The sequence below is a fragment of the Rhinolophus hipposideros genome (genome assembly GCF_964194185.1).
Source record: "Rhinolophus hipposideros genome assembly, chromosome: 8".
In the NCBI taxonomy this organism is placed as follows: Eukaryota; Metazoa; Chordata; class Mammalia; order Chiroptera; family Rhinolophidae; genus Rhinolophus; species Rhinolophus hipposideros.
Genome location: NC_138054.1, coordinates 76,191,119 through 76,214,158, shown reverse-complemented (window position 1 = coordinate 76,214,158; position 23,040 = coordinate 76,191,119). Strand labels below are relative to the sequence as shown.

Here is a 23,040-nt window from a genome sequence, read left to right as displayed (position 1 = left end):
GGGTCAGCTATAAAAAATATTGACAGTCAAAATGCAAATGTTCACTATTGCTTTGACAAAAGTTATAATCAGAAGAGGGAGACGTGTGTATGTAGGAGGGGCAGTTGCTTAAAATACCTGAAACTTAAATGAATAGAAAGTATGTCATAAAGAAATATGCAGATTCTAGGGAAAAGATTTGGAAATCGTTGCCCCAAGGGAGTGAGAGTTGGGGCTGGGGATAGATGGGGTAAGGGACCGCTGTTTATTGTGTTATAAATTCAGCAGATACTTTTTTTCGTTGCCTATGCCATTGTAGGAATTTGATTAGAAACAAATGTACAACTATCCCTTGTTTTAAAAATTTCCCATATTTTAAAAATAAGCAAAGAGCACAGCACAGGGGCTGGAAGATAGTACTAAATAAATTACTATCAGTTATAATATGAAGACATCCAACTACCATGTTGGAGAATTTACTGGATTATAGACATTGGACCAAGTGCTTTCCAAACTTCTTTTCTCCTCAGAGCACCTATGAGGTAAGCACTGCTATTATCCATATTAGTCCCAGAGCAGTTCAATAACCTGTCAGAATAATTAGTGAGAAAGGACTGGGATGGGTGCTCCATTTGTTGGAATTACAGCCAAAGCACCCAACCACTGCACTACCATTGCAGTGAGTAGGATAAAGCTGGACATGTGACAACTCGTGGTTGGATCTCAAGTTTTCAGACTGATGAGTGTTTGACTAAGGGGCCCAACACACCAAGTTTAGGATGTAGAAACTGGTAAGGATGGGCCTTAGTGTTCCTTCAGACTAGTGTCCCATCAGGGAGCCCCAGAAAGGGATCCTCATGTATTCTGGGTAAGCTTCACTCTTAGAACAACCACCACCTACAGAAGCAAGCTTCCCAGTCTAAGAAATGAGCACCAAAGTGAGGTGGAAGGCCCGGGACAGAGCAGGGGAGACAAACTGTCAGGATTCTATCTAGTCATGGAAATCGCGTTTACTGAGGGTCATTGTTCCGGACAGGTTGAAGTTGTAGGCGGGTTTTGATTAGGGTAGTGGATGTGGGATTCAAGAACGTAGGGTGACAAACCTTGGGGATTGATCGGTTGAGATGACAGTTGCCCCAATTTACACTCCCTTTAACCTCCTCCCTGCATCCCAAGGCTATACATGGGAATGATGGAAGATCCCATTCCAGCTTCAACAAAAGTCATGTCTTAAAAACTGGGTGGCTGGGGCAGACCAGTGGCTTTCCCAAGGTCACAGAGTTAATGGAACTGGATCGTCCATTAAGGTCCTAAAGGGGACCTTTCACTTTTTAAAAAATGTGCTTCTATTTGCAAGATTTTATTATGAGCATATGTTAGCTTTGTAGTTTTATGTGTACGTGTGTGTGTTTAAATACATAAACTGAAAAAGAAACCTGAGCAACCCGTTTAGCTGAGCAACCCACCGGCCGGAGCAGGATCAAGTCGGCTCCGCTCCGCCACGCGGGTACCCGGAAGCTCTGCCCAGCAGAGTCGCATGCGCAGGCGGCGTCGGAGGCGCATGCTCCGTGGCGGTCCCGGCCCCGCGGACTGGCGCGGTCTGCAGCCCGCAGAGTCCAGGCCCTGCTGCGGGCATGGCGGCCAGCTTGTGGATGGGCGACGTGAGTGAGGGCGGCCGCCTGGGTCCGACGAGAAGAAATCTTAGTATCACGAGGGAGGAAGAGTCTGAGGGGGAGGAGTCCTCAGCTCCCAAAAGGGTGGAAGTGAATGGGAAGGGGAGTTCTTTTGGGTAACACAGAAGCGGGTCCCAACATCTTGGGAAAGGGGCTGAGACTGAGGTTAGGGGTCTTGGGGCCCGCCTGGGTTCATGGGAGGGAAAGGGAAGTTCTTTGGGGACATAGAATGAGAGGAATCCCAAGGATTGAAGGGCGCTGTGGTTCTAGGATTGGGAGGAATGGGGTTCCTAAATCCTAGGGGAGGTTCCCTAAAAGGAGCAAGTTTAAGGGGAAGGGAGGCAAGGGATTGGGAGCGCAGGAGTTGGGAATCAGACCACTCTGCAGACGAAAACCTGTCCACACTTGCCCACCCTCACCCGCAGCGTGTAGTCAGCTCTGGGCTGAGGGGTGGGGTTCTGGGGCCAGGATGCTGGGCTGAGTCGCTGTGCTCTTGTATTTATGCAGCTGGAGCCCTACATGGATGAGAACTTCATCTCTCGGGCCTTTGCCACCATGGGGGAGACCGTGATGAGCGTCAAAATTATCCGAAACCGCCTCACTGGGTACGTTCTCTCCTTCCATCTTCTCAGTTCTCCCTTAATTACGCTGCAAGTATCATTCAGGTGAATGTAAACATCGCAGAGTCAGGGCTTCTCACCCCAATAATAGTTATTATAACGTTATAAAAGCTAACGTTGGGGGGCTTATTGAGAGGAATTATAGCATATTGCTTAAGGACTGCTGTCTGGAGCCAGACTGTTTGAAAGCTGTGTCTGTTGTGTGACCTTTGTAAGTTACTTAACCTTTCCTTCACCTTTAAAATCACAAAAACTTCTGAGCTAAACTCAGTACTATTATTAGCTTAATAACTGTCTCAAAGTTAAACAACTATTAAATGACAAACCAAGACTTGAATTCAATTCTGTCCTCAATGACATGAGTACCCTTAATTCTTATGCCATTTATTTAAAATTTTATTTATAGAGACATTCTGTGCACTACTGTTCTAGATTCCCAGGATACATGGCTGAAACAAGCCAGACGTAGTCCCTCCTCTCCTGGAATTTATTACATTCTAATGGGGGAATGAGACAAGAAATATGTAACCAAAATAATGCAAAGAACATTTTCAGAAAGTAGTGCTCTATGGCCTCCAGTTTCTTCTTTCTGTTTGGGAGGGTCTTATGTTTCCTTAGGGTTCTAGTTAGAAATGAAAGGATTCCTTTATCAATTTGGCAATGTTTATTGAGCATCTACTCTGTGCCAGATTACTAAATCATCTTTCTAAAACATCAAATGGTTGAAAAATACAGATGAGAGATAGGAAGTGTGATCAGCTCTGGCTGTTTGGTTGACAAGTATTTTTTGGGAGGTAGCCAGTTAGCTCAGTTGGTTAGTGCATGGTGCTGGTAACACCAAGGTTGCCGGTTCGATCCCCGCATGGGCCACTGTGAGCTGCGCCCTCCTTAAAAACAAACAAACAGAGTGAAATGACAAGTATTTTTTGTATGTAGAACCCCAAAAACCAGGGACTCATTTTCTGACTGGTAGATCATGCCGGTCTAAATATTTTTCTTCTTGTTCTTGTAAAAGAACAGAAAACCCCAGATAATCAACTGGTAGTATGAAGATACATTCTGTAATGCTTTCTACATTTTAAAATACTGATATGTGTTCTCACATTTTAATTTATTGAAATAAGACTTGAAACTATCCTTCTCTACCTATGATTAATAAACTCTGCTGTTATGGTGGTCCTTACACATTACATTTATATCCTACCTTATTTGACAGAGACTTTCAAGGAGTTTACAAGAATATTGTGAAATACATCAATGTAAATTTAAAAACCAAGATCAGAGGAAATAAGAGAAAAAGATAAGACCCAAGGAAAAATAATAGACAATAGAGCATTGTGCTTAAGAATGCAGTTGGTGATTGCACAACAGTGTGAATGTACTTAATACCACAGAACTGTAGTCTTAAAAATGGTTAAAATTATACATTTTATGTATATTTAACCACAATTTTTTTAAATTGAAAAAAGGAAATAAAAGAATGCAGTCAGATATGGATCAGCCACATCTCATTCATTACTGGTGGGACTATAAAATGGTAAAACCACTGGGGACAAGTCCAGTCCTAAGTGTTTACCAAAAGAAATGAAAGCATATATCCACCAAATGAAGGACTGGAAAAAGAATGTTTGTAGCAGCTTTATGGCAATGGCTGAAAACTGCAAGTGGCCCAGGTATCCATGAATATGTACTGGTATATTCATACAATAAAATACATTTAGCAATAAAAAGGAACAGACTACTTACATAGCAACAACACAAAAGAATCTCAAAAGTGTTATGTTACTTGAAAGAAGCATTATTGTGTAATTCCATTTATTTAAAAATCTAGAATACACAAAATTAATCTATGGTGGAAATAACTCAGCATCTAGAAGACTTGTGCATTTCATTGTGTGTAAACAAAAACACACAAAAAACTAAACAATAATTGAATTCTAGTTAATAATATTCATATTAAAGTAATTGAGGGAAGTATACCAATATCTGCAACTTTGAAATGTGTCAGAAAATAAGGACGATAAATGGGTAGAAGGATGGATAGCTATGTGATAAAATAAGTATAATAAAACATTAATTGTAGGTACTGGTATGTGGGTGTTTGCTGTACAGTTCTTTCAGTTTTTATGTTTGGAATTTTTCGTAATAAAATGTCAGGGAAAGAATGTAGTCAGACTATCCTGAGTTCCAGTCCAATCTTTGGCACATCCCAGCTGTGTGGTTTAAGGCCTATCATATAATCCTGTTAAATCTCAGTCTCCTCCTGAAAACAGGAGTAATGCTTTCATTCACCACATAGAGTAATGTAAGGATTAGATGAGATGGTACCTGTGAAGTGACTAGCACAGTGCTGGGCCCATAGTGAGTGCTCGGTACTGGTCAGCTCTTACTGGTGGTGGTCTTTACATCTGTGAGCCTTAAGGTTCCAGCACACACAAGACAAAAGACACAGATTTTGGCCCACCATTCTTAGCATTTACAAACATTTATGGAGCTTATAGATTCCGTCCTTTGATCCTTGGGCTTGAGTACTGCCCTTGCCCTTCTGGGCTCTGTGTCCATAAGATTATTTGAACTGAAAATCTAGAGTAATATTTCCAGAAAACTTTGGGTTATTTCATTGGCAATAGCTTTAAGGTTGATGTTAAGGAAGTTAACAGTGTTCAGAATTTCTTAGAAAGTGATGTCAGAGGATATAGTCACATCCTATTTACGTCTCTTAGGGATGCTTTCAAAATTAGAACACCAGGAATCTCACAGACATCCCTCAATTAGGTAAGGTCCATGGGTTTACTTTGTCTATCCAGCTAGATTGTGAGTTTCTTGAGGATCAGAACCACATTCTCCAACTTGATCACCCTGACCTGTGGCAGGTGATTTTAAAAAACTTTCTTAATTTGAAAAATTTCAAACAAAACTACAAAGAATAGTACAAGGAGCTATCGTATGGCCAGTGCCTAATTTCAACAATTGTCAACGTTTTGCCATATTTTCCCTATCTATCTAAATCTATCTGTTTCAAGTAGATAGCGATATATATATAAGTAATTTCTTTTTGAACCATATGAAAGTAAATTACAGGCATTGTGACACTTCACCACTAAATATTTAAACATACATTGCCAAAAAGTGGACATTCTCTTACATATCACAAAGCTCATATCACACTAACAAAACGAACAGTGATTCCCTAATACCATATAATGGTCATTCTACATTCAAATTTTTATAATTGTCTCCAGACTATCTTTTATAGCTTTTTTTTAAAATGAATTAGGATCCAGTCAGATCAGATCCTGCATTGCATTTAGTTCTTTTGTCTGTTTTCTCTTTTTTATGTTGAAAAGCCCACCTCTTCTTTTTCTAACATTGACTTTTAAAGAGGTAAGACTAATTGTCTTACATAAGGTCCTACATTCTAGATTCTGGTCCTGTATTGTGGATTTATTTGTTTTCTTGTGGTGGTGTTTTATTTTATCTATCCCTAATATTTCCTGTAAACTGGACATTAGATCTAAGGGATTGATTGGATTGACTTTGGCAAAAGTACTTCATAGGTGATACAGTACATAAATGTTTGCTGAGTCTGGGACTGGCCCAGATTGACAATCTTTATATTCAAGATTGTAAGTTAGTTCTGAACTGGAATTTGGCAGGGAACAAAAACAGTATGTGCTCTAATTAGAAAAACATTTTTCCCTCCCCTTCAGGCCATGACTCAGTCTCTCATCTGGGAATCCCATCTGTAACCGTTCTTTTTTCTCTCTTTTCATTCTTTCTAGGATTCCAGCTGGCTACTGCTTTGTAGAATTCGCAGATTTGGCCACAGCTGAGAAGTGTTTGCATAAAATTAACGGGAAACCCCTTCCAGGAGCCACACCTGTAAGGACACTTAGATAATGATGATGTCGCCATTTTTATTCTCATCGATAATTGTCTTTTATTGAATCCCTACTGTATATATATGTTATTTTATTTAATCCTATGATGAATCTCTACTGTATGTGTACATTATTTTACTTAATTTTATAATAGCCCTGAACAGTAGGCATTGTTATCTTTGACAGACCAGGAAACTGAAGCTCAGGGAAGTAGAATAACTTGCTCAAGGCAACACAGTTAGTAAGTGGCAGAGACAGGTTGCAAACTGAAGATTGGTTGCCTCTGAAACCCATGCCCTTTGCACTTTGTACCAGTGCCTCCCTAATGGAAGACTTGAAACTAGACCCTTTGCCTGACTGAGAAAGTAGAACAGGCTGGCAGTAGTGAGGACACATTTCAAGAGAGTTACATTCTGCTCTTCCCACAGTTACTTAGCTTACAGCTGCACCAAGCTGGCACACCTGGGCTCATAGAACCATGGAGCTGGCAGTGCTCTTAGCGGCCATCCGAGCAAACCCCTCATTATATACAGGAGAAAAAGCTGAGGCTTAGAGAGGGGGAGATGTTTTGGCCAAGGTAATTTATTTCAGTTTTTTTCAAATATTGTTTGACTCTCAAAACTCCTTTCTCTGTTTTAGTTTGTTTGTTTTTAAATTTCCAGGCAAAACGTTTTAAACTGAACTATGCCACTTATGGGAAGCAACCGGATAACAGGTAAGCACAGAGAAGCCCCAAAGTAGCTTCAGGCCCCAGGAGAAATGTCTAGGTAGAGACAAGAGGCATCACTGTGTCCACTGGTCACTGCCAAAGAGGAGAATGGCACTTGACTTTCACTCCACCTTGCCCCCTCCTGAAGGACGACACCTTCCCGTTCCCCATTGGTGGACCTTCCGGGTATGCTTCATGTCGAGGCCCATGTCTTCTCTAGGTATGGTCCTTCACCTGGCCCTCCACCCCATTACCGTCCACAGTGCTGAGGTTTTATTCCGTAAGAACTGACCTGATGGAGCACTATAAGTTGATTCAGCATTTCAGGTTGCTGTTTGAAAACTTTAAAACAATATATCAAAAACTTGAGAAAGATTTGTACCCATTGACCCCATAATTATGCTGCTCTGAATTTATTCATGATGTGTGCAAGATTAGCCTCAAAAGTGTTCATTGAAATATTACATATAGTAGGCAAAATTGGGGGGAAACCAAATCTAATAATAGGGAAGTGGTTTAAATTACAATATGTTCATTAACTGGAATGCTATTTATCCATTCATAAGTCATGTTGTAGCAGAATACTGAGATGTCAGGGTGTTGGTGATGTTAAAAGTGAGGAAAAAAAAAAATGCTAGAAAAAAAATACTTACCTGGCAGGGGAGATACCATGATCACGAAGCTGGTTTTCCTAGGGCGAGGCTTATCCATTGCACTCCGGATGTGCTGACCCCTGCGATTTCCCCAAATGTGGGAAACTCGACTGCATAATTTGTGGTAGTGGGGGACTGCGTTTGCGCTCTCCCCTGAAAAAAAAAATGCTAGAAACAAAACAAACAACTCATACCCAACTTTTGTAAATTCAAGAGAAGCCAAAGAAAAAAGACAAAAGTATATATCAAAGTGTTCGTAGTGATTACCTTTGAGTGGTTGGGTTACTGGTAATTTTATTTTTCCTTGTCGTTTTGTGTATTCTAATTTTATGTAAGGAATATGTCTCAAACTTGAAATGAGAGTTTGCTTTTTTTTTTTCTTTAAGAATTGTTTTGGGGGCCGGCCCGGTGGCGCAGGCGGTTGGAGCTCTGTGCTCCTAACTCCGAAGGCTGCCGGTTCGATTCCCACATGGGCCAGTGGGCTCTCAACAAAAAAAAAAAAAAAAAAAAAAAATTTAAAAAAAAAAAAAGAATTGTTTTGGAACAGGAGTTGGCAAACTATGGCCTGATTTGTATCACCTGTGAGCTACATAGAAATGGGTTTTTACATTTTTAAAGATTTGTGAAAAACAAAAGACGACAGACCATAGGTCCCCCACAAAGCCTCAAATATTTATTGTCTGGCCCTTTACAGAAAAAGTCTGCTGACCCCTATTCTAAAATTTGGGAGATTTCATTTTAGCTAGTCTTTAGGTCTTTAGAAGGTAAAGTCCAATTCTCATTCTTTCTCTGTCTTTTCGCCATCTAAATTAAAAATACACAGTGAGTACAGAATGTCTGCTTTTATATTTTGAGCACCTCTGACCCCTTGTCTATACTCATGTGATACTTGAAGCCAGACAGGCTTTGTGCAGTGGATAAAGGAAGACTACTGCTATACCTCTTCTGCCAGGACTGCCAAATGAAGCAAATTAGGACCCGCTGAGGGACCTATCAATGTGTCGTTCCCTAAGAAAGCCCAGGAAAGGTCTAAGGCCAAAGGAATTTGGGCCAAAGGAGTTTGTCAGAACAAAGGTTTTGGTCTTTGTCTCTGAATCTTGTTCTCTTCTCTCAGCCCTGAGTACTCCCTCTTTGTGGGGGACCTGACCCCAGATGTGGATGATGGCATGCTGTATGAGTTCTTCGTCAAAGTCTACCCCTCCTGTCGGGGAGGCAAGGTGGTTTTGGACCAGACAGGCGTGTCTAAGTAAGGCCTTACCTGTTACTGATGCTCACCCTATTAGTTTCAGCATTTTTCTCCTAGATGGAGGTGTTATAGAGAGTCCAGGCAGCATGGTGGTTAAGAGCACAGGCTCTGGAGCCAAACTGCCTGGTTTGAATCCTGGCTCCTATACTGGCCAGGGATAATGCAGTAGACAAGGGACTCTGACCCTATCTCCTCAAAACAGGACTGATTAATAGTATCTTCTCATAGGGGCAATGGAAGGATTAAATGATGTAATATAAAGAAAGCAACAGAAAAGCTTTAAAGGTGTTTGCTATTTTATTATTGTTACTTCAGAAGTGGAAAAACCTCAAGAAAGGCTCATTCTTGATCAGTATAGTACTTAAAAGCTCAGGCTTTGGGAGTCTGATGGAGCTGGATTTGAATCCTGCATCTACTGTGACTTTGGGCAAGTTATTAAATCTCTGAATTTTGGTTCCCTCTTTATCAAATTGTGGGACCATTCGATGAGATAACCTTGGGGAAATGCTCAGCACAGTACCTGGGAAATAAGTGCTCATTAAATTCCAGCTATCATTCATGTATTCCCTCAGGCAAAATATGAGTTCAGGAGATCAGGAACCATGTCTGCTTATGACTACGGAGGCCCAGTGCCTAATACAATACCTGGCATACAGGGAAGACTATATTTGCTGAATGAACTTTTACAACTGTTAACTACTGCTGTTGCCATAATGATGACGAGAATAGTACTTTCTAGTAGATTGAGAGGGAAGCTACTGTTTAGAGCCCCATCAGCGAAGGTACTGAGAGAACAGTGAACTGAAAGTGGGGATTCCTACCTATCTCCGAATCTTCCATGCTTGAATCTCGTGGTGCTCTGTGGCACGCCTCCCTGACGGGGCTCTCATCCCTCTCCACAGTTCTCTCCTTTCTCAGCCCCTTTGCCATTCTTAGACTTTACCTCCCTCCCATTTGTGATCTCTATAGTATGTGTTTCTTTTCCTGCAGGGGCTATGGTTTTGTGAAATTCACAGATGAACTGGAACAGAAGAGAGCCCTGACAGAGTGCCAGGGAGCAGTAGGACTGGGGTCTAAGCCAGTGCGGCTGAGCGTGGCAATTCCTAAAGCGTGAGTCCTGCACTTGCAGGGAAGGTAGAGGGCCTGTGGACTGTCCCCCATCTGGACACTGCTTCCTGTTTGTTGGTAATCAGGGCATCCACATGCTCGATAGAAGTCTGCAGGGAGATTCAGTTCAGCTCACAAATAAGGAATGCCTGATATTTGCCAGGCTGTGTGCTGGGTGTTAGAGATGAACCAGCATAGCCCCACCCCTCCAGAAGTGTAGCTGGGGAGAGAGCTATGACTGGGGTAGGCAGATGCATTCAGACATTGCTGATGATAGCAGTGCTGGAAAAGCAGTTTGGTTCCACATACTTAATGTCCCTGCTCTTTGCCCAGTAGTTCCACTGTTAGATCAATGAAACCTACAAACCTGTGAATGTCCCTTGCTGTGGGAATGGCTAAGAGTTAATGATTCAAACAATCAACAGACTATTATATATATACATCACTATTGTACCTGCATGCCAGGCAGAAAACAAGTCTAAGCAGGTTTCTTACTCAGATGTAAGGCAACTTTTCTCTGCATAGAATCTTCCATTCTTTGGCCCAAGCAGTGGTTCTCAGCTAGGGGCAATTTTATCCTCTAGCAACATTGGCAACATCTGGAGACAATTTTGGTTGTCACAACTCGAGGGGAAGTTGCTGCTGGCATCTAATGAATAGTGGCCAGAGATACTCCTAAACTTTCTATGATGCACAGGGCAGCCCCCACAACAGACTTAGCTGCTCACCTCCCTCCTTCCAAGTCGGTAATGTCGAGACTGAGAAACTCTGTGCTTTTAAAGCAGCAAAAGATTTGGGGGTTCTTTGCAATTTAACTGTTTTTAATACATAGAAGATCAACCTGAGTGCTTCCCCCCGCCAAAAATGTTATTTGTTCTAAACTTTATTATATATAAACACATTAAGGAAACCCTGTAAAAGAAAGAAATTTCCTCATGTTCCTGAAATGACTGATTATAATTTCTGAGTTCTTTTCCAGGCTTCTCCATGGGCATCCATGGTATTTAGATACACGCACACTCACACTACATATGGGTCAATTTACATGCAGTAGATTTATTTCTTTATTCATTTCTAATTACAATAATAAAGCTGTTCCCCCCCGCCGTTTAGTCATTATACACGCTCACTTTTCCATATATTTCCACAATCATCATTATAATATTTTTAACAGCTTCAGGATATTCTTTTGATTGTATATTCTGCCTAGCACTTCCTCTGATGTTGACTTTTTTTTTTTCTTTCAATATTTCCTTTATTTTGGGGTAAAGAAAGAAGTCATTGGGGGCCAGATCAGGTGAGTAGGGAGGGTGTCCCAATACAGTTATTTGTTTACTGGCTAAAAACTCCCTCACAGACAGTGCTGTGTGAGCTGGTGCATTGTCGTGATGCAATGATGTTGACTTTTAAGTTGTTCCTCATGTATTACCATTCATTTAGTCAGCAGAAACTGAATCCCTATAACTCTGTCGGCCCTATCCTGGACAAGAGAAACAAAGTCCCTTCTGCAAGGAGGTTATATTCTGTCTAGTTCTTCCTGGAATGTTGTCGGTATTTGGTGCCTGCCTTTGGTGGGGAAGTGCCCTCAAGTATGAGGAATTTAGGGATAAGAGTTCTCTTTAAGAGTGAGACTGTAAAAGCCAGGTGTGGAGAAACAACAGGAACATACAGACGCAGGCCAGGGAAACTATACCTGCCGTTACCTGAACGTCCTTGGAAACATCCATGGAAGGAGATTCATGGAGGCAAAATGTTGTCAGTTTCCAGCCTGGCCCTGGGCGGGAGAGGGAGTCTCTACAATAGGATTTCATTGAACCACACTGTTGGGAGGTGATTGGATGGGGAATCTGTCTAACTGCTCTGGCTGAGTCCTCACCCAGCAGACATTGAATTCGCAAGGAATTTGGGAAGAGCTCATTCAGACTGGAGCATTTGTGGTTCCTGTGACAGGGATTTCTGTGGTAGTTCAACTCCTGCTTATGACTTGGTTTCCTCTGGTTTCACTGTGGAGATAGAATGCACCAATCATGAGGACATAGTGTGTCCCACACTGTCACAGTTGGTCTCCTTATAAACCAGCTGGCACGGGTGCCTTCTGTGTATGTTTGGTGTGCACTTATGAGAGATTCTGGCCCTTCTTAGTTCAGTGACTTTGGAAGAGCATTGTCATGGCTTGAGCTTGGGTTACGTTGATTCCTCTCAGCTAGGACTGCCGGTCATATCAGGCCTGTTTGTTTCATAAGCGTATTCACACGTGGGTTTTTTAATGTTTTTGAAAGCAATGGATCTTTTGCAGACTTGACATTCTGTCTTTGGTTAGCTGTAGCTGGGGCCGCTTTGCAATCAGGATAAGAAATCTTTCTGCTGACCCTGGGCCTCAGCCTTGATTGGCAAATGCAGGATGTAGGAGACTGGCAAGACGTCTTGAGTTTCTCAGGCCAGATGCTGTATGTAATGGTATTAAAAACATGAGCCTTGGCGTTATATTTAGCTCCAGTCCTGGGTGTGGCCTTGGTAAATTACTTAATCTTTTAGAGACTCAGTGTTCTGGTCTGTATAATGGGAATAATAAATAATAGCTCTAACATAGGGTCATACAAGACTTAAAATAGGAGACCGTATATGAAAAGTAATTGGTGCAACGCCTGAGTACATACTCCATAAATGGTAGGTATGACTACAGTGATGACGATATGGTTACTGGAGCACTCGTCTTATTTTTTTGTGGGCAAGAGGTGATAAGATTTTGTGCTTTGAAGTGCTTCTTAAATCATCCTAAATCCAGATTCATCAGGCCATGTTTTCCTGAGCCTTTGTGGCTGGCAGAAAAGCAGCCCCCCAAGATCTTGAGAAGAAGAAAAGTCAGTGCTGAAGTTGTGATAAAAGAGACAAACCTAACCTTTGAAAGCTCCTTTCTTTAAGCGTGGGCTCTGGAGCAAGACTGTCTGAGTTTGAATCACTTATTAGCTGTGTGACTTTGGACAAGTTATGTAACCTCTCTGTTCCTCAGTTTCCTCGACTGTAAAATAAAAATAATGTATTTATTACACAGGATTATTGTGGGGATTAAAGAAAGTTAATCTATACAAAGCACTTAGAACAGTCCCCGGCCAATTAATAAGTGTTATGGAAATGTTTGCTCACATTTGTTTATTTTGGGTTCTTTCTTCATTTAAGGAGTCGTGTGAAGCCAGTGGAATATAGTCAGATGTACAGTTACAGCTACAACCAGTATTATCAGCAGTACCAGAACTACTATGCCCAGTGGGGCTATGACCAGAATACAGGCAGCTACAGCTATAGCTACCCCCAGTATGGCTATACCCAGAGCACCATGCAGGTAACTACTTTGGCAAGTCTGTTTTCTTGGGTTATGTCATCCTTTAGAGACATGGGCCGTTCTCCCAGATGGGACTGATAAGAATGGGAGCTTGGGCTTCAGGAAAAACATGGAGAAAGATGAAGCAACCTGGTTCCTCTTGTTAAAAATAACCCATCCTAGTCATGGGCCATGATTTTACCATCCTTCTCACCCACATCTCTGGTCTCTTGACAGACATATGAAGAAGTTGGAGATGATGCATTGGAAGGTAAGAAAGGAGTCCATCACTCATTCCTCAGTCAGCCATATGCTGTGATTGCTTTGTGGCTGGTACTGAGCCTTCAGCTAGGTGCTGAATGAATGCCAGGTGAATTCTGCCTGGAGGAACTGCATACATAATTACAGTAAGAAGTGTGAGTGCTACCCAGTGATGTGAGTACAGGTCCCAGAGCCCACAGGGAAGCAGCTCTATAGGGGAGGGAGCGGGTCACTCCCTGGATGAGTGGCATTCTACTCCGGGATGTAGGTCTTTAGCAAAAAATACTATTGCCTTGTACAGCATTTCCCCAAAAATAAGACCTAGCTGGACAATGAGCTGTAATGCGTCTTTTGGAGCAAAAATTAATAAAAGACCCAGTCTTATTTCACTATAAGACCGGGTCTTATTTTACTGTGATATAAGACCCAGTCTTTGCAATAATATAATATAGTATAGTATAATATAATATAATATATAATAATAATATATAATATAATATACGGGGTCTTATATTAATTTTTGCTCCAAAAGATGCATTAGAGCTGATGGTCCAGCTAGGTCTTATTTTCCGGGAAACACAGTATTTGTTTGACAGGTTTGTGAAAATCGTTTTTTTGTTTCATGGTTTAATGTTTTCTGTATAATATTGCATGTTTTTCTCATTTTCAAGTGATAGTTATGATTAAAATTTTGGAAAATAGTCGAGTATTATGAAGTAACTGAAAACCACTGTAATCCTACTACGTAGTAATAGCCATTATTAATTTTTTAAATTAAAAGCATTTATTGTATTTAACAGAAAAAAAGGAAAATAAAACTAAAGGAATTGCTAACCTTCATATGAATAATTTTTTAAATCTAATGTTAATGCTGGTTGGTGCAAAAGTAATTGCAGTTTAAAAGATTAAAAATAATTGCAAAAACTGCAATTACTTTTGCACCAACCTAATACTTAAAGGATTCTCTAAAGTTTGAAAAATTATGAAAAACAATTAAAATTTTTTCAATGTGTTTTTGAACATGTTAAGTTATAAAGACGTAAAATTTAGTCATAAAATCAGAATTGATTTCTAAGTAAATAAAACTTTTTTAAGATACAAAAAGACTCAAGAGATTAAAATCTAAATCTACTTTAAGGATTATCCTTCAAGAGACGGTCATAGGGAAAATGTGACCTATAAGCAAAATATCCTTTAAAGGAAACATCACCTTCAGGCAAAGAACAAACATGTCCACTTAATAGCATTTTTTTTCCCCTTCTTCCTCCTCCTGGCCATACTCCTGTTCAAGCCATTGTTTCTCAGTCTAGTTGTGTAGGACACAGCTCCCTGGCCCATGCTGGTATTATGAGCTTTGTGCTCTCCCCACCCTTGGCTGAGGCAGTCACCTCACGGTAGCCCATGGCAGCACATGTTGGCTGCCGATCACTCATGCTGGCTGCCAGCCGCTCCTGGCAGCCCATGGCAGCACATGGCAGCAGACAGCAGCCCACCGCCCACGCCAACCTCCCGCTGCTCCTGGCAGCCCAGCTCCAGGGAGAGCTGTTGTTCACAATCTTAGCCGTAGAGGGCGCAGCTCATTGGCCCATGTGGGAACCAAACTGACTGACAGTGCTCCAATTACCTGAGTCACTGGGCCAGCCCCACTTCATAGCATTTTTAAAACACTTTCACATATGTGCTCTCATGATTCTAATAGCAGTGACCTCGGCGAGTGGACTGGACAGAACACAGGATCTCCAGTTGACAGAGGGGGAACCAGCAGCCCAAGTGGGGGGAAAGTCAGTCCTGGAGTCTTTGTCTTTCCATATTTAGTCTTCAACTCTTCCCTCAAAGAAATACTGCCTCCCTTTTAGAAATAATAAACCTGATTATACTATCTGTGTATAGCCCTATAGAATTTTCCAATCTCTTTCTCATCCACTAGTAATATAATAGCCAACAACATATTTTGTGCTAAGCACTGCTACCTGTCAACATTATGAGTAGGTACCATTATAATCCCCATTCTTCTACAGAAAAGAAAATTGAGGCTAATAGTGAGGTTTTATATACGCAGAGCATTGTTCTAAGCACTTTACATGTATTAACTCATTTAACCTTCGCAACAGTTTTGAGGTCAGTACCACAATTAGTATCCTGATTTTATAGAATAGAAAACTTGAGGTAAGAAGTTAAATTACTCGTTCAAGGTCAACATAGCTGCAAGTTGCAACTTAGCAGCAAGACGTGAAGTCAGTATTGGAACCCCTGCTGTCATCCCGACTTGATGCTTTTTACCAGAGTTATAATGCCTCCCATTTGAACCTAAAAGCCACACAGGGATGGGGCCACAGCAGGGATTATTACCCTTCTTAATCTAGTCCTTGGCTTCCATAGGCCATCCTCCAGGCTGTCTTCAGATTGAGGAAGAATGCTTTTATGTGTCGGTAGACTTCAGCACTGCAAAGGCCTGTCCTTGATGGAGCCCTTTACTAATCTGTTCCCATAGCTGTTACCTACACTGAGTGGAGGAATCAGCCAAGTTCTGCTTTCTGTTAACAGTTTCCACATGGAGCCTGTGTAAATATTCAAAGCTTCAACTCCTATAATTTTGATTAAAATTACGAGAAAGAAAAATCCCTCTGGTTGCAGGAACGGGCATAGTACTTATGAGAAAAGATTCAGTACTGACTGGTATGGGAATGAAGACAGACTAAAGAGTAGATGAGAAAGCTGGAAATAACTTACAAAAGAAACACAAATGGCCTATCGACCACAGGGGGGGAAAAAGTTTAAACATACTATTTATATCAGTCAAGGTTCTCCAGAGAAACAGAGCCAATAGGAGATGTGTGTGTATGTATATATATGTATGTACATATATATACATATGTAAACTCTGTAAGGAGTCCAGCAAGCTGGAAACTCACACAGGATTTCTATGTAAACAGTCTGGCGGCAGAATTCCTTCTTTGGGAAACGTCAGCTGATTGGATAAGACCCACCGACGTTGTTGAGGGTAGTCTCCTTTAGTTAAAGTCACATCTACAAAATACCTTCACAGTAATATCTAGACTGGTGTTTGACCAAACAACTGGGCACCATAGCCTAACCAAGTTCACACATAAAGTTTAACCATCATGTTATAAATACAAATTAGAATATGCTTTTTCTCTAAAAAGTTCTTCATATCCTTTGAATCAGTAATTTCACTTGATGTTATCCCCAGTGGTGATAGTCAATACAGATAAAATATCCACTAGAGGATTTGTTAAATAATGGTAGTCTTTTTTTGAGGTATAATTGATATACATTATATTTGTATAGTGTATTAGTGTTATATTTTTATTACGTATGTTTCATATGTACATGATGCAATCTTTGTATATATTACAAAATGATCACAACAGTAAGTCGTTAACAGTCACCATACAGCTGACAGGTGTCCCAGCACCATCTGTTGAAGACTGTTGTTTAACTATTGAATTGTTTTGGTACCCTTGTCGAAAAGCAGTTTACTGTAAATATGTAGGTTTGGTTTGGGCTCTTAATCCTGTTCCATTAATCTGTATATCTGTCCTTAGGCCATTGCCAGTCTATTATAGTAGCTTTGCAGTAAGTTTTGAAATGGGCACGTGTGAGTCCTAGAAATTTGTTCTTAAGATTGTTTGGGCTATTCTGCATCCCTTGCATTTCCATATAAATTTTATGATCAGCTTGTCATTTTCTGCAAAAAAAAAAAAAAAAAAAAGGCAGCTATAATTCTGGTAGAGGTTGCATTAAATCTGTAGATCAATTTGGGGAATTTTGCCATCTTAAAATTATCTTTTCTAATTCAAGTACATGGGATGTCTTTATTTAGGTCTTCTTTAATTTTCCAATTAGTTTTAAAATGTTTTAATGAGTGGGTGTTTGTGTATATGCATTTTAAACCAACACAAGACTAAAAGTATGTTTGTTATCATAGTAATTATTTTTTTAAATTTTGGTAAGTGGAAGAGAACACATTATAAACAGGTACATAAACAGATGTCTAGTTTAACATGTAATCATAAAGCAATTGTCCGTGAAACTTGCTTCGGGTCAAGTAGAACATTGCCAGTCTCCAGAAGCCATCCTTCCCCTAATCACAACCCACTTCTTGTAGCCATTCCCTTCCTTCTCCTTAGTTTTATCACCTAGCTAGGTATCCTTGAACAATCTGGTTTAGTTTTGCCTGTTTTTAACCTTTATATGATATAGTTGTATGTACTGTCTTTCATTCAATACTCGTATATTTTATTTGTGAAATCCATCCCAAGTTGTGTACAGCCAAGGTACATTTTCAGTGCTAAGTAATATTCTAAGAATTATAGTGCTTTAGACTTAGTCATTTTGATCAGATTTTCCAAAACCAAAATTGAAATAACTACACCAGAAAATCCAGGGCAAGTGATGGCTAGATATAGGTGTAGCTTTAAATAAATGTGGAATAACAGCTACCATTGAGTATTAACTGCACGTTACATTTACTTAAGTACATTATCCTATTTTCATCCACTCAGAGACCCTGCAAGGCAGTTATTATCAGTGTCTGCAATGGAGGGAACACAGATAGGAAGTCCTGAGAGTAGGGAATTAAACCCATCTTTTGTGGCTGCTGAGTGCTTCTCACCCTTGGTGCTCCCTAACGGCATCCTCTCTTCCAGACCCCATGCCGCAGCTGGACGTGACTGAGGCCAACAAGGAGTTCATGGAGCAGAGTGAGGAGCTATACGATGCTCTGATGGACTGTCACTGGCAGCCCCTGGACACAGTGTCTTCCGAGATCCCTGCCATGGTGTAGCCAGGACAAAGGACAAGCCAGAATGGACTGTGAGGGAGATAAGACACTCCTTTAAAAAAAAAAAAAACACTGAACTTTTACCGTTTTGGAAATGTTTTATAAGATTTTAACAATCAAGTTTCCTGAGATTACTGCAATTCTGCTGCCTTCATTTGTTTGAAAACCAAGGGACCAACTATGGAAGAGGGTTGAATAAAGTTTCAAGTTGTCAAGGCGTTTATCCAGGTAGTTTTCCATACTGGAAAACCAAAGTGGAATTACTAACCATATGAATCAGTCAAGTCAAGGACCCTTCTCAGGTGACAGGCACCTAAGTCCTTAAGGTTGTCTGGCATCAGAATGCAAGGATTACCTGCTGTATGTCAAATAATGGGCAATTTCCTCTGCTATTCAGGCACCTCTTTCCCCTCCAACACTTACTAGTCTAGCCACTAGTAAAGACTATTCTAGCAGGCAAACAAGTTGCATAGCCCAGTGTGCATTAGGAAGTAATGGCAGCTAAAATGCATTGAAGACCTTCTGCACATCATTTGTGATTATTTTCCAAATCAGGAAATCCCATTTTCCAACTTATATTATCTCCAATGCTCACTTCGGCAGCACATATACTAAAATATTGTCATCTCCAGGACCCTCCTGAAAGTCTGGGTCTGTGCTAGAAATCTGCATCTGACCATAGTTTGGTGCCAGTTTGGGAAGGTGGCAGGGGAGATATAGCTTGAGTCCAAGTGCCTATGCCATTAAAAAGCCTTCAAAGATCTTTTTTTTTTTATATATATATATATATATCTGAGTATTTATTTATTTATTTATTTATTTTTTGAGAGCCCACTGGCCCATGTGGGAATCGAACCGGCAGCCTTTGGAGTCAGGAGCACGGAGCTCTAACCACCTGCGCCACCGGGCCGGCCCTTCAAAGATCTTTAAGGAAGCACCAATGTCAGGCTCAGCAAAGGAGAAACATCTAATTGCAGTTATGGAATGGATCGTATCCTTTCTGAGAGGTCAACCTTTTTTTATGAAGAGATTGAGACTAAATCAGTTTGGATCTATGGACTAGATGGAGAAAAACACTATGAGGGACATCGAAATTTCCCCGGGCCGAGATTGAAGAAAGAAGCTGACAGCTCCAACATTATATCAAGAGTTTTTATTAAGGGAACAGAACACAAGACCATCCGTGCTGCAGGGTTGGATGGATAGAGGAAAATGTCTTGCATGCTTGCTCAGCGTGAGCCCGTTCCAAGAACCAGCAGGTGGAGGGGAATAGGGAGGGGTTTGAGGGGATTTACTGTCCTGGTTCAAGAACAGTCTCCTCCAAGCCTGTTGTCTTTTAGCTTGCCTCTTCCCAGAGCTTCTCTTCTGAAAAGTATAAGCCAGTGTGTTAATATTGCCCCAATTAATCACTGCCACTCAGTCATTTTCCTAAAGCTGGTCTCAGTCCCATATCCGCATTTATCATCCATAGATGTCCACTCAGATTAGGTTTCATCCTGGACCAGTCACCCTAAGAAAAATACCTTGAGCTAGACAGAACTACTTTTTTTCTATACAATCCATCTCCTACTCTCCCTGGGGAGGGGTAAGATCTCGTTGGTTTGTTACACCTGTCAAAGCACTTGCTGTCACAAGTGCAGGGCTGTCCCCACTTCTACATTCTATTTACAGCAGAATGTGTTCTTGGGACGTTAGGGTGGGCAAATCTAACAGACCAAGTCATATTGCAGACATGCATTTTTGTTCCTTGGCCATCAACAGCTAACAAATACAGTATACAGGCAGACGTAAATGTATTAAAAAGCTGAGATTTTTATAGACCTGAGTGTATTCTTAGGGTTCACAATAGTTAAGCACTACCTGAAGCTCCAAGGAAGTTGTGATAAAAGCTTCATTCAACTTACCCAATTCTGTAGATCCATAATTACAGATGAAGACAGCTTACTGGTAACAAATCTACAAAAGGATGATACTCTTAATCAAGAAAGCCATTGATAAATCCCTCCCAAATACAGAACTATTAGCCAGCAATCACTACAAATTGCCCAGAGCTTCACATATGTCCTCCTTTTAAGCCTAAGATTATCCCATTTTAAAATGGAGGAAGAGAGGCAGCCAGATGGCTCAGTTGGTTAGAGTGTGGGCTCTCAACAACAAGGTTGCCAGTTCAATTCCCACATGGGATGGTGGGCTGCACCCTCTGCAACCAAACATTGAAAATGGTGACTGGACTTGGAGCTGAACTGCACCCTCCACAACTAGATTGAAGGAGGAAGACTTGGAGCTGAAGGGCCCTGGAGAAATACAGTTCCCCGATTTATTAAAAAAGAAAAAAGAAAAAACGGAGGAGGAAATAGGTTCGGAGAGAATTCAGCCCTGTTTGAAACTAGCCCCCGTGCTATATAGCAGACTACAAGCACTATGAGGCCAGCTTCAGTATTACTTTTCCTCCTTTTACGACCACCAAGACCGGTGTACAGATCCGATGGGAAAGGGAACCGGAGGGTCAGGCTGTCTGTCTTCAACATCTAACTTACCTTACTCTAAAGCACAAGGACAGCAGAAGCTGGTATCTTCAGGTCCTTCAGTATCAGACACAGCCAGGAAACTTGGGGGTAACCTGCAAAAAAAGGGTGAAAACTCTAAACCAAAAAGTTGGTCCAATACACCCATGGGTGTTGATAGAAACACCTGGACTCAGGCTTTCAGCCCAGTTCCTGAGAGGATATAGGAAAGGCGAGTGGCAGCTGCAGGTATTATGCTGACCTGAGCTGTCAAAGTCTCTCCAGGTTGCTCTCGCATGCAGTTGGAGATCCCATGGCTACAACCAGCCACAGGCCTTGGGAACATGCTGTATTACCCCACCAGGTAGCTCCCAAATTACTCTCCACAAGGAACCTACCAGGTCCTGAGGTTGTTCCATCACTGTTGTGACCCCCAAGTCCTCACCAGAATGCAACTTGAGTCATCCTGTAATCTTCATCCGGCACAGCTGAAAACACAATTGTCCTAAGTGATCTTATTGTTCTGTTTGGTCTTCTAAATCATAAATGCTTAACTGCACTTTAGTCCTGGTACTGATGCCTTAAGCTTTTGATGCCAAGATCCCTGTCCCTTGCCACTAGTATTTTCCCAGTACAGACGCCCGACCCACTCCCATCTGCTCCTCCATCCTGTCCTTGCCTCAACAAGCTACTTCTCAAAAGCCTTATTCTGTTAACCCTATATCCGGGACCCCATCAACTAAACATTTCTTCCGGCCTCTGGAAAGACATCAATCAAGGTTTACCCGTGAGAAATGTCAGGAACTGTATTTTCCTGAAATGTTGTCAATCTGTTACAGCAAACAGAACGGCGACCGTCAAGGAAAACTGTTCCTTTGGGCTCCTCTTTGACCACAGCAGCTATGTGGAAGCGGCTGCAGCTTCGATAAGGGCCACAGGGCAACCTAGGCCACGTCGTTTGACAATCCCAACTGCTGCTCAGCCCTCAGATTCACCTAAATCCTGTGCATCATTACTGCCTACTGAAATCCACCTATCGGAACATTCTGAAGCCCAAAGAGAGAACAGACATCCTATAGGTCCCCAATACCACTGTATTTTACACTACGTACCACTGTTTTGTCTCAAGGTCCATTTTGGCGTCCCCTTTTTACAGATTATGAGCCTTAGACCAATTAAGTTCCCTGCTCGAAGTCGTCTATCAATTTACTAAGAAAATGGCTTCAAAATACGACCTGAATGACTGTAAAATCCGTACTCCAGATAACCTTGTTCTTTATCCACCAGGGTGACAACATGTGTTGTACAACCAAGTAATTCAGGTGACGTCACTTGCCCAAGGTCACTCAGCAGGTAGCTGTCCCAGGCAGATCCACCACGGGCCTCCCCCCCAGTTAAGCCACTTGAGGCCCAGGACTGGCGTACACCAGGCGACCGACGGCATTCCTCACCCGTCACACCGGAGCGCAGGGCTGCGCAGGCCGAGGCGGGGAAGCGCGCGGCTCTCACGGGCTCCGGCCCCTCTTCCGGCGCGTGCAGCCGGCGGGCGCTTCTGGACCTTGGGCCTAGCAGGCCGCAAGGCCCGGCTCCGCCGTACCGTGCTCAGCATTCCGCAGCCCCCGCGGGCGGCGTCAGCGAGTGCAGGGCCGGTGGCGGCGAAGCGAAGGATGGTGGTTTGGATGGAAGATGGGCGTGGGTGGCAGCAGGACAGGTTTCCAACTGCACTAATCAGGAGGCACGCGACGAGAAAGGGAGATCGGGCGCCGGCAAGGAGTTTATATAGACTCCGGCTCACGCGGCCGCGTCTTACGATTGGAGCAGCGTGCCGCGCAGACCGCTGGAAGTTGTAGTCCATTAGCCTTCCGACGGAGGGCGGTGCTTCCGGCTTCCAGGTGTACGAGCGTACGAGGCGGGAAACCACTGGGGTTGGAGCAACTAAGTAAATGGTATTTTTCAGGGTCAGAAGCAGCTCTTTCGCCTTCGTATAGCACTCACTGAACGTCCTGTACATAGCACTGGGCCTACAAATGAATCAGACTCGCCGTGCCCTGTGGGGTTCAGTCTGGGAAGATTTTCAAAGCTGGGAAAGGGTTCCGCTCAGACTGCGGTGGGCAGGAGGAGCAGCAACTGAATGGGTTTCGGGGAGGGGCTCTATGAGGTCTTCTCGGAGAGGAGTCTTGGGAGGGTACCCTAGGGAGAGGCAATTGATTACTCATAAGATGAATGCATTATTTATTCAAGGCTTGTCTCTTCTGCTAATAGACATAACTTTTCTGAGTCCTTA

General features: G+C 42.1%; 1 protein-coding gene and 1 long non-coding RNA gene across 2 annotated transcripts; one reads left to right on the top strand and one right to left on the bottom strand.

Moving 5' to 3' along the window:
- Window positions 1-1,477: 1,477 nt before the first annotated feature.
- Window positions 1,478-19,033, top strand: TRNAU1AP (tRNA selenocysteine 1 associated protein 1). The gene is made up of 9 exons (XM_081055772.1): window positions 1,478-1,640; window positions 2,160-2,257; window positions 6,055-6,154; window positions 6,816-6,868; window positions 8,630-8,761; window positions 9,752-9,871; window positions 13,046-13,208; window positions 13,425-13,458; window positions 18,119-19,033. The coding sequence occupies exons 1-9, from the start codon at window positions 1,614-1,616 to the stop codon at window positions 18,253-18,255; spliced, it is 864 nt and encodes a 287-aa protein (XP_080911898.1). The 5' UTR covers window positions 1,478-1,613; the 3' UTR covers window positions 18,256-19,033.
- A 448-nt stretch (window positions 19,034-19,481) lies between these two features.
- LOC308500597 lies at window positions 19,482-22,486 on the bottom strand. Its single transcript, XR_013993754.1, has 5 exons — window positions 22,208-22,486; window positions 21,155-21,244; window positions 20,790-20,872; window positions 20,157-20,208; window positions 19,482-19,617 (listed from the first exon to the last, which is right to left on the bottom strand). It is a non-coding gene; the product is annotated as an uncharacterized lncRNA (long non-coding RNA).
- Between the last annotated feature and the right edge of the window lie 554 nt (window positions 22,487-23,040).